Here is a 13,104-nt window from a genome sequence, read left to right on the forward strand (position 1 = left end):
AATGGATAAACTTTTATAAAACATAATCGTACAGAACGTTATTTCACATAGTTCTCATTGGTAATTAAAAGATTGATAGATTTACTCCTTGTCTAGATATATATTTATATATTTATGTATGCACATACATTCATACATATATGTATTTACATTTAGCGATACCTATAGTTCTCGCATATCATCTTACAGTAATCGTAAAATGAAAGTAGTATAAAATATTACATTCAAAAGAATTAAAAATTCAAAGGATGAAAATTAGAAAGTTACATATTAAATATTCCAAATGGTACAAACATCTTTTTCAACCAAATTTCCTGGACAAACCACAAGCAATTAATTCGTTTTAAATCTACAATAAAATGTGTACCATGTACATACGTTTTTCCTATACGTAAATCAACCTCTATATGGGATGCGTGAGTAGCGTGAGTGAGACCAGGCAAGGACGCAAGCATCGATTCTGACCTAACCACCTCCATCCCAGCTTCTAGCCTAACTCCAACAACTCACCCCGTTTCCACTTTCAACCTGCTTTTACCCCTTCTCTGTCAGGTCAACTCTGAACCTTGCGACTTTGTTTTACTCGACTACTCGTCTACCTATTCGTGGTCACCTACTCCTGGAGACCAGACGAATAGTAACATTCTTCTATTAATATTCACTAAAGATCTTAATTAGGATTTTGAAATTTCGCAATTTACGATCTCTAATTTTCTTTCGTTTTTCGACCCCAAGATATCAGATGAAACATGAACGTTACGAGTGGAATACAATATTAGTGTTAACCTTTAAACTGTAAAGGTGAATAATTCATGCTGTTTCATTTCGTGGCCATTTCGACCGGGCCGCAAGACAATAGATAGGAAACTTTTATCCTGCCGTTTTAATCTCAGAATGCAAGAAATAAAAATCACAACATACAATTAAGTCAGATATACTTATATTTCCAAAAAGCCATTTACAAGATACTTAATTTTATTTTGTGCGATTTCTCAGCACTGTTTTCGCTACCTCACACTATTTTAGAAAGATGGATCTCCTTTGGAAAATCAATTTACAATAATACAAAATTGCGAAAAATATTATAATAAAATTTGAGGGTTTTGAGATAATTCAGCAATAACTTCTAAAAGCAAAGAAAATTCCATAATTGAAACGTGGAACGACCTATCAGAAGAATCGAATATCACGCAATTATCTTTCATTCTCCACTAACGTTCTAAGCTATGTACATTCTCAATGTCCATGATCAATAAAACACACATTTTAACATGAATTTAATACTAAATGAAATCACTCGTTAGCGTAACTCGATCGATAGGGCTCTCCGGGTTGAATGTTTGAGTATATAGCCCCGATTCTGGCATCTTGCCTACACACGATCTTGCATTTACACTATTATCCCATTTCGAAGCTTTATTTTTATTCTCGTAACGGTACCTCCAATTGGCCGATTCGTTAACAGCTTCTGATTTCCGTTCGATTGGCGTATCGAATTCGGTGTAACATTACTGTAGGAAATCGCATGCTGTTTCACGAAGTGATAATCGATAACCGCGTACAATTTCGAAGATTTTCAACGTCGAATAGCGTGTACACATTTTGATCAATAATACGGCACCACTTTGCGTTGGACTGGTTTCGAGCAGCAAGTAGAGCATGCGCCCGATAAACATTAAGGGATTTGCTGTCGTCTTCTCGTTCGAAACGATTAATCGTTCTACGTTCGCGCGATCGCTCTTTTTCCTTTTATTTCTCCTCGGCACACTAGTTTTTGTTCGCTTTCATTTCACGCAAACGATCGGTGGTATTTATCGTGAGAATGTTGGGACAAATTGAGCGTTTATCGTTCCTTCGTTAATTTCAAGATAGAACGTTAATTCATATTTTAAATGAAGAGATGTAGTTTTATAACAAGAGTCTTTAATAATTAATGAAAATAGTATTAGATATCTAGAGCTTTCAAAGAAGAAATGGATTTTAAAATTTTATTATTTTAGTTATTTAGTTTCATTTAGCAAAGAAAAGGGAATTTTAGAATTTTGTAGGATAATTATATTATCTTAAATATGTTACTTTACATATTCAGATAAATTACATAGAAGTTGTTCGAAACATCAAGTATTTTTAGAATTTAAATAAAAAGAGATTTTAAAATTTTATAAGATACATTGTTTTAAATACAAATAATAAGAACTCTGAATTATCTTGGAAGGATAAAATTTAAATGTTGATGCATTATTCGTTATATTATATTTACATTATTAAAAAATTAAATAGGCACCTTATCGCAAATTTAAACAACTTTTACTATGCCCAACAGTTATTTTTGTAATATTTGCGAATTACTATCTAGTGAATTCTGTACCTTATTCATTTCCTTTCTTAGTAAATTTTAGAAACTAGGACAAAAAAAGGATATTAAATTTTGAAGAATGAGTAAAATCGAGGAAAAACGATATTACTTCGAAAATGAATTTTATGCTACATCTTATGAACCATGCAAAGTTTCCTTGGTCCGCTCTCTGGTCTTTAAGGTTAGATTATGAGACCATTCATTTGGTTAACTGTTTAAGACCATCGGCAAACTTGGATTATCTTTCGATCGTTGTCGTTGACGAGCTTCTTGCTGGCATTAAAGATCTTCAAGAGCCTCTTGGGATATCAATGAAATCGATAATAAAATTATTTCGTAGCATGTGAGCGAGGCAATAAAATTCCAATAGGGTCAGAAGTACGATTTTAAAAGGATTTTAAAAAATTTCTTTTTAAAATATGTACGTATTATTTCGTAGTACGTAAATACCATTAAAAAATAAAAATTAAATAAAATCTACGTTATGGAAAATTTTGTTCGTTAATCTAAATCATAACTTAAAAAAAGAAAATTTAAAAATCCCAACTTTACACACAAATCCCTCGTTTTAAGAATGACGCTCGGTCTTCGTTAAAATATGTACATGTGTGTGTCTGCGAAGGATGGGTCAGTGTGCGAATCTAAAAGGCGCGAGTGCGAAAATTATGTACCTGAGGTGAGAGAATTAATCACCTTTAGATCTTCCATCAACTTTTTCTTTCTTAAACAGGACAAGGTAATCAATTTACTATCATTAATTCGCTATCCGCTATAGTTGGGTCATTCAGAGTTCAGACACAAGTAATGGAGATTTGGTATCGATTATTATAATCTTTTCCTTTGTACGATAGCGCACTTTGTGTATAAATGTGAGTAGATGTACATAGATGTGTGCACAAGTGTAGGTGCGATACTTTTTTTGTTTCAAAAGAAGATTAAGAACCAATTGGAAAAATGGTAAATTTACGTATCAACTGTGACTGTCCCAACTTTACTAAATTATCATCTGACGCTTGATTTTCTTACAGTCTGCACTGTATACATTTACAACGTTAATCAACGCTGATGCACCTGTTTCAGAAACTTGAGCAAGACGATGACGACGAGTATCTCAACTCCCCCTGGGCCGACGGCAGCAGTCTGAAGCGACACTTTCAAGGTCTGAACAACATCTCCTGGAAACCGCACTAAGCGGAAACCCAAGAATGGGACCTAGAAGAAACGAGAGAAAAAGCGAAAGAAAAAGAATTTTTTCTTCTACGTAGCTTGTTCGAGTTACCAACCGCAAATATAGCCAATATTCTCTCACCGACTATCAAAGATGAAGAATGAAAATTTTATGAGATATGTAATAGAGAAAAAAGACCGCAATGGCGACCGTATCTTCAGGTATTTCCACGGATTGAACCAGTGGTGTACGATGCTCAACGTAAGAGTTTTCGAAAGGAACGGGCGTTCAATTGCGTCCAATTAAATACAAAATAAAAAAATAGAAGAAAGAAAATAAAAGTAGGATATTCGTCGGCGTTCTCTCCTCAAAGCGAAGAAATGAAAAAAAAAAAAAAGGATTCAATTGATATAGGGTTTGATCCAGAGTGTCGTTCGTGATGAAAGACAAAGGAAGGATAGAAAGAGAGTGTTTTAATAATATGCCACAACGCTATCGCATAATACTGTCCCACACTGTGTACGCGCTAATTATTATCCAATAGAGATATAACGATATTTTGTGACAGACTTTTTTCTACTCGACAACCGCCCGGCATCACGAGAAACGCATGCAAATAACGTGACCTCTCGGTTCTTGCTGATCGATTAATCCGTCGGTGGCTCGCGTTTTTAGCCCGGCACCGAGGTCGAACGATCGGCTGCTTGGCGAGGATCCAGCGAGGAAACATTATATTCGGATTCGTTGCCGATATTCCGAGCATCTCTGGGGTCTCGTCGTATCGTAAAGGGTACTTCCGAAACATTATAGAAGAACTTCCAGGATAAATTCCTGGCACTACTCGATCGCCATTGAGAAAAGATCGATGCAAATGAACCATCGACTTGGAAACCATTCCGTATCTAAACTGTATAATCCCTCTTCTCGACGATTTAACAAGTTCCCGAATTTGCTCACAGCGATGCTCGAGGAACGTTGTACAAACGTAGAAATTGTATAAATTCTCAACGATTGTGCTTTGGGGAAACGCGATTCGTAACACAATATCAAAGAGAATTGCGAAATGAATCGTGTCGAGGAATTATTGAATCGTGTACAGGAATTATTTGTCGTTGAGCTTCTTCGGGAACACTCTGTACGGTATCGACGCCCTATAATCGCAGTCAGGCGATTTTTTCTTCGTATATGCAATTCACGTAACTGTTCTCACGGAAGCCTGCGAATGCAAGACAAATAAGGCGAATCGTTTCCTGCGGGTTGAACGTACCATACGATTCGATCACCGACAGAACAAATTATATGTAATAAACAGTCACGCGATTCGCTCTTCCTCATCGTGATACTAAGTCGAGCGAAAGCATTCCTGCCCATTTCTTCGATAGCACGCGCCTGGTGAAAAAACACACACACACACATACACACACTTGGTCCTTTTTGCACAACTCTGGCTGACTCTAATTTACTTGACCAAGGAAATGTAAAGAATGAGGAAAAAAAGAAAATGTAATCCCTGTCGTGATAATCGGCAAACGCTAAAGAGGAGAGAAACCGAGCTTGCGCGAAACGGTCGCGTTTACTCAAGTGGACTAAAAGCTTAAAACGAGTAAATTAATGAATTAAGAGTACCGTTACCAAGTTAACAAGTATTACTAAGTTAATCTGCTTGCTGTGTGATCATGACGCGCATCCGAGAAACGCCACTCCACGTGCATCGTAGACGAATCGTGAACCACACATGTATCGATATACCGTATCTTTCACGTACACAGAACATACATACACATACACGTACATGTACACGTCCGTTTTACCATGAACCGTAAATACACGCTTCTGTCTGAGAATATTCGACGCGATTCACCGAGACGTAAAACGGCGAACTTCAAATTACGCTTTAGGGGTGCGCCCTTCCTCCATCGATTACTCGATTTCTGCGTTTGTTTTCTTTCGACAAAAGTAAAATAGAGGTCGCTCGGATATGATAGAAACGACAAGTAAAATATTGTGATCGAAAATTTGGTGATTGATGGAAATCGAGTGAGAAGGCTGATTCGTATCCTACTGTGGATTTGTCTGACTAGTCTCGGGTGTTACTACTGAGCCCTTTCTAACTCTGTTGGCGTATTGAATCAGTAGGTTGCTATAAGTATATTACTATAAGACTTGATATAATTTTCGTAAAATTATAAACAATTATTATTGTATTACGTTGAAACATATGAAATGTTCGATTTTGAACGGCTGTCTGAATTGTAAAAGAATGTATTAATATACGTAAATGTTAGAAAAATAATATTATATATGATAGAGAAAATTCTCAGCTTTAAGATGACATAAGGATAAGAATATTTGTTGAAAAGAAATTTTAGAAAATCGATGCAACAAAAATGGACATTTCATATATTACAAATTATTATTAACAAACGATCATTTTTTCAATAATACAACAATATAAAAGGATTTATGTAACAAATTGTTGTATGTCAAAGTGGTTAGTGAGAGCTATCAATGAAAATATTGTCTGTAAGAGATACTGCCACAATGAACTTAAATGTTTCCTTCGAAATACGTTTATACTGCAACATATTGACAAATAAGATCCGATGAAGTGTCGGCGTTCAAATCGATGCTGTTTGTATGCTGAACGCTCAGTGAAAAGGTATCGAACGATACTTTATCAAACCAATATCAGTTCTTTATCAGTAGATCGACACACAGCACGAATCAGCCCTATCTGAAGCATATTGTGTGGCATCACGATACAGTTTCGTGTCGCGAAAGAATGTAATTTTTCAAAGGTGGATCGGGTGAAGTTTATCGATAGGAAGGAACGGAAAGTTCATTGTTCCCGCTTTGTATCTCTGGTTGAATAACGAGTAGCACACAGTCAGATGTTGCACGCGACATTTTCTAAAATTATAGATTTCGAACCGCTGGTTATCGTAGCGGGCTCAAAGAAAACTCACCCCCGCGATTACGTAAAGGGACACAGGGTGCCACTTGCGCAGAGGGTGAAACAAGTAACGATGGTTTTTTCGCGGCATCGTTGCTGCGCGTGAATCGATACGAGTGGCGCAGGACAGGCGAACCTTCGCCCCTGAGATCGATGGCAAAAATTGATGCTGAACAAATTTTACCAACACCAAAATTCGAGTTATTTGATGAATTTTTGCTGTAATGTTCTTTAAAGTTCATATTCTTCCTTTTGCACGGGTAATATCATGATATTCGGATTAACTTGATCCGTTTCGTGCCATTACTATCCTTTAACACTGAAATTCAAAGATAATTGAAAAGATTTCTGGAAAAGGAGCTTATAAAATAAAATGGTAATTAAATAATTGGTGCTTGCGTAAATTGTGTCGGAAATTTTAGCTTTATTATTATTATATTACCTACGTCTGAATTCACAATTATAATGGATCTTAAAGGAGATCATTCTTTCGATATTTGTGATATTTTATGATCATTCCACTATTTGAGTGAAAGATATGTTCGACACCTATATATTTACCATAGAATCTTACCTACAAGTTCTATTCTTAGAAAGCTCCTGCATTGTCAGTTTTATTAGAATTCATGAGCGAATTTAGAATAATATTGAACAATATTAATATCCACTTTGTACGAAGTACTAGTTATAATGTAAACGTAGCATTTTATAAAGAATGAATCCTGAACAGATTGTGTAATTAATTCAGAGATCTATGTTTAACGAATGTAAATTATAGTATTTTCTATTGTTCGGTTCTGGAATTATTGTTGAGCAGAGTATCGATCAAATAGTCGCACCCTGGGTACCACGCAACTTGAAGCTGATCTTCTACGTTCGAAGATCTGAAACAACGCTAATTTCAGCGATTGAATTACAAAAAAGAAAATGGAAGCATAGTAGAAAACAACTAAGATTTCATATAGACTATTTTCCTTTCCGCTAAAGAACGCGAAAAGTGATTACTATGGTGCTTGATTCGAGAAACAGTTAAAATATCTGTATTAAAAAATAATTTTAATATATTTAACACAGCATCGAATTATATGAGATGATCTCACGTATGATTCTCATTCGACGTGATCTTTTATCATTTTACAAATTTGCGACATGTTCCATACGTAAAAATGCCATACACACACGCACACACACAGACACACCTTTTCAACGAACATGTATACACACGTGTACACACATATACGAACACACATATGACTAACACGAATATACATTGGTAACCTATGGAAAGAAATAATAATTGAATTGTTTTTATGGATTAAGAACAAGTTGTCTGTGATCTACAATAATTAAAAGAATATTTAATAAGTATTAACATGGTAAATGCATAATTGACATGTCGATAATGTCGAACGAATCGGTTTAGGGAATAATAACTAATAATAGAGCAAACAAAAGAAAGAGGAAGGAGAACAAGGAAGCGGAAGTAAAAGCAGTCAGATATCGGAATGATCTCAATGTTAATGGATAGAGCAATATGATAGAAGAGATGGTGGGCAAAAAATAATAATGATAATGTTTATCGCATTAACGACATCACCGCAAAGGAATTCTAGAGAGAAGAGAGGTATATTATATAAATGCATATATAAACACTAAAATAATAAAGAAAGAAAAAAAATAGAGATTTAAAAATGGAACACGCCACGTCTAAATACTATGTAATCGCTGTTGTTAATCAGTAATAATTCGCGATGTAAAGAGAAGAGAAGAAAAATACCAATTTATGCGTGCTGCGTTCGAAGTACCGATTAAAATACCAAAAAAATTATATAAATAAATAAATAAATATATATATATATATATATGGCACTTGACCGTCGCGGCTAAAAAAAAGTACATAGGATAGATAGATTTATAGAAGCGCAAAAAAACACCAAAAATCGTTCCTTCCACCCGCTCCGGCCGTGTATTTGATTATCGATTTTAAATATATCGCATCTCATGTAAAAGTCAAAGAATGGCTCTGCGAACTTGTAAGCGCACCTCAGAATGCAATTAGTATGTCGTTTTACTAATAAGACAGGGAGGAATAAAGTTGTTAAACTGAATGAAAACAAGAGATTAAAAGGGGAGAGGAATGGAAATTACAGAGGAGAGAAAAGAACGAAGATAAAGAGAATGCTATATTAATGCCACAATCACCGAGTAATAAGTTGTTCAACGAGCGTTGCGAAAGATGTTCGAGATAATTTTTGTACAGTTTTGGCACACACGAGAACGTGCAACATCGTCGTCTTTATATTTATGTACAACATTCAATTATTATAAATTTTCGATATTATTACAAACTATGATCGATTTCGTGTGAAAGTGTATATGGCTTTTTCTGCGGTTAACAATAAAATGTTGTCAAAGCTTTTTCACGAGATATATATACATACATATTTCACTCAGAAGTTTGATTTATCAACTGATTATTGTCCTTCCCTTGTTCCACAATATATTATAGCTTAATGAATTATAATTTTTTCAACAGAATTTTAAATAGTCAAACTGTTTCAAGCTATCAATTGTTTATATGATACGTGTTTTTTTTGCATAGGTGTTTTATTATCAATAACTTTTCCGTATATAAGATATTAAATTATACATTATCAACTATTATAGGACAACATGTAATAATTAAAGTGAAGCATTTAGTTTAATAAAATACTGATTAGAATCTGAAAGGGTGATATGATTCGTACAGTTTATTTTGCAAATAGCTGACTAAAAAAAATTCTTTCTATTATTATAAAACAATATAGGAATCTGATTTCTTGCCTGTTTAAGAATCTCCTCAAGGAGAATATGAAAATTGACGACTTCGATTTAACCAACAGCAGATATTTCTTGATACAAGAATAGACATCAACCTCTTTATACCATTCTAATCTATTGTAGATTACAATTCTTACAGATTACCGACGTAAGAATAATCTAGGGATAATTTTAATTTTCTACTTTACCAACAAAGCCTCTTCTCACCCAAACAAATATTACTAAATAAATAATCTACATTTCTGCAAATCAAAAAGTACATGACGTTAGCGAAGATTAAAAAATTAATCATATGTAACGACTAAATTAAAAAAATATATAAACAATTGTTCTTAAAAGCTATTATTAGCAGAAGGTACTTAATCCTCCAAAAATCGGTACGCGAAATCAACTCTTTAGTTTCCACTTTTTCATTTGGATCATATTTCAAGTCCAATATACATGTCCTTGGATTCTTTTACTTTCGTATCCTTCAGCTCGCACATACTCAGGATCCATTATGAGCTGTAGGCATGTCGAAATTATCATACATATTGGTTGGTCAGATGCCGACACGGAGATACCTGCCACGGTCCCGAAACGTCCGATTATTTAAACAAACCCGCGCGATACGATCGCGGTCGCCGGTCACACCCATCTTAGCTTGGCGAGCACCACAGAATTCTTCCAGACAAGAGGTCTTGAACAAAACAAAATTCACCTTCTTCTTATCTTACAAATAATACAACGAAACGGTATCAATAAACTACAAAGTCAATAAGTTACAAATTGAGCTCAACTCGTACAATGAAACCAAATTAGATGTTATTCATTAAATAATGATACGTATGTAATATAATTATTTGCATAGCTCAACAAGAAAACTACTTAGAAATAAGGAGTATATAATACAGTGAACAGCGTAACAGTATGACGTTATCAAAATCAATTGTTTCTGTCGAATTGAGAAATCAACGAAAGTTATATTCACTTAGAAATGATTATTTTCAAGTTTTCCACTTTATACAAAGACGAGTGCTTCTAATATTCTATTTACAATAATGACAGAATCTTCTTTAGATTGATTTAAAGAAACTTTGGTATTTCTAGTGTTAATAAAATATTTTCTCCAAATTTTAATGGAGCATAGGTCTGTGATAGCTTCATGCAGCATTTAAAAATTTTAAAAGCGTAATTTCACAGTCGGTCAATAGTAGAGATGTGAGTGTATCGATGGCTCGCACAATTGCACATGAAATGACGCACGCGTGGTCTTGTCCCATCCCCTGACAAGAGGGTGGCAGCGTGACCGTTGATTTCCCTTCGTCGCGCGTGCACGCGGCGAAATTAAATGTCTCGTGCGCGGACATCGCGAGCATTACACCCGCTTCACTTTCGCATATGAATAATAAAAGAGCCGGTAATGCGTGAGTTCGACACCCTTATTCGGCTCTTAACCGAGTCGGCGTGCCTGTCCACCACTGCTGTATAATCGAAATCTTCGTCGTGCACCGATAATTTATGCATTATTTCGCACGCTAATTCATTGTTGCGCATCATTGGTGAGCTTTACAATAACTGTCTACCGCGATATTAATGAATTTATAGCTGCATGTCGATTCTCACGGACCTTTCTTCGGTATATCCAGCGTAATTTGTAGTAATTACTATTGTTTAGCGATTCGTTACCATGACGATGAGTTTCACTTAAATTTTTTATAATTGGAATTAGTAGAATGTCCATTCCGATAAGAATTCTGATAGAATTAGAAATCGCGCGATTAGCCTCGGAAATCACTTTCTATTTCATCAAGATCAATCCTCCTATTTCTAACCTATATGAATGCGTTGACTAAGCATTTCCTATTCAACTTGGTGACTGCTCTCTATAAACAGAACAGACATCCACTTCTTGTACTTCTACAAAACTCAGACTTGTCGGCACGATACCATTAATTGTTTATGAGAATCGTTAATTATATTGTCAAATACGATATTCAAGAATATTCAGGTAACACCTAAAGATCTATTTGTGCATTTTACAGAAAGAGATCTTGTGTATTCTGATGCTCTACTCCTCAATTGCTTACATTTAACTGCGCAATTGCAATCAAAATTGACTCTTCAGTTCATTCTTGCCGCAACAAACAAAAATACGTTTAATATTCCAAGAAGAACTTTAGCATAAGATTGTAACAAGAAATTGAAATAAGAAAACGTTTCAGTAGTAATTCCTTCGTACTCCCCTAGAACTTAAGGAAAATATTTAACGTCGGAAAGACACGATTGAGGAAAAAATATCCTATCAGAATGTAGAAACTTAAAAGAAATGTGCAACAACTAAAAAAAGATTACTCTCGTCAAAGTAACGTCTTTGTACAACAACCTCGTACAAGCCTCACTCGCGATTCATCGTCGATCATCGTCACATCAAGACACAGATTAGACGATTTTCCTGGAAGCAGTCCGTTCCAGCGCCAAATGCAATTAAAAGCGACGCGTCACGGGCGATTTCTACGTAGGATTTCACGCGATCCATCGTCGGCGATTCCCCTCACCCCTTTTGGCCACCGTACCACGTTTTACGCATTCACGCTACGTGGAAAATGCCAGAGGACGGTATTAAATAAGTACAAAAAGGTAACAGACTGACAATGAGCGACGTACGTGCCCGCGAGGCGGAGAGAAGGCACGGCGCTACGGGGGCATCTTGATATGCAGACGGCGTGCGTCGCGGCGGCATTGCCGAGCAAAGAGCATCGGGCTTCGGTTACGAAACGATTCTCGAAATACGGGATCGGATAGCGGAATACCAGTAGCCACTGTCTCCTTGCCTTCTGTCGATAAATTTTCAACTGGCCATGATAGATCGGCGGAAAGGAAGCGGTACCCTTTGACTCGCTTCCACAGAGAATACGAACGTTCTACCGGGTAGAGGATGCCTGCGTTTAAAAACAATTACCCCAACATATTGGTGTTTAGTCTTCGATCGAGAACGTTCTCGATACTCGTTGCTATTATCGTTATATGAATCTATTAAACGTGTGAAGATAAATTTTGTGCAGGTGGTTTATGGGAATTTTTTATTTGTGTAAGTCGCATATGTGAAGGAGCTAGAGGCTAATCATTGTAAGTCAATCTTTCGTTAAAAATGGCTTCTATATTGGAAATATCTCGTCGTTGTAGATACTTGGTTCAGCCGCTAAAAATTTTGGCAATGAAAAGGTATTTGCTTCACGTAACTCGCGTTTAACGAGACTAGGTTATACCGATTAGTTTTCGAACCCTTCGTGTATTTCAAAAGTATCGCAACTCGAAATAATACAGTCTTGTGATAGAAGCATCCTTTGAAAGGAAGCCTTCAAAGGATATCTTCTGTCGAATATATCCTCCATCTCGAAATATGCAATCATACTTCGTCACAATGAAGAAAATTAGGTAGTTTTACCAATGATAATCTCTTCTTTCCTCAACTTAATTCTCACTAAATTCTACCCACGCAGAGTCTGTTTATGTCGGAAGAAACCTTTTTGCGTGCTGTGGTTATGAAATAGAAAGAGTCAGCAACGATATCATATCGAAGAAACTCGAGCGCAGTTCGTGTACCAGTGCCACGTATCCTTTTTTCCTCGACGATATCGTTCCTTTACGCAAGAACCGGGACCGAGGACGGGCTCGTTCTCGTTTTCCGCCAGGTCATCGAGTCTCATTTACAGAAGGGACGTTCCTCGTTAAACGGCAAAACCAAGATCTCAACTGGCTGACCCTCGAACAATACGCCCACTCGATACCACGATCTGATCCACGAACAAATCCCCGACGTTGAAT

The 13,104-nt window shown here is 36.0% G+C and overlaps 1 protein-coding gene across 1 annotated transcript in view; it reads left to right on the forward strand.

Moving 5' to 3' along the window:
* Positions 1-8,896, forward strand: part of LOC126919688 (protein tipE) — a 38,553-nt gene extending 29,657 nt beyond the window's left edge. The window contains exon 6 of the mRNA XM_050729179.1: positions 3,437-8,896. Within this exon, the coding sequence (XP_050585136.1) occupies positions 3,437-3,500 (64 nt within the window). The 3' untranslated portion in view covers positions 3,501-8,896. The remainder of the gene's footprint in view (positions 1-3,436) is intronic.
* Positions 8,897-13,104: the final 4,208 nt, after the last annotated feature.

This window comes from Bombus affinis, chromosome 8 (assembly GCF_024516045.1).
Source record: "Bombus affinis isolate iyBomAffi1 chromosome 8, iyBomAffi1.2, whole genome shotgun sequence".
Lineage (NCBI taxonomy): Eukaryota > Metazoa > Arthropoda > Insecta > Hymenoptera > Apidae > Bombus > Bombus affinis.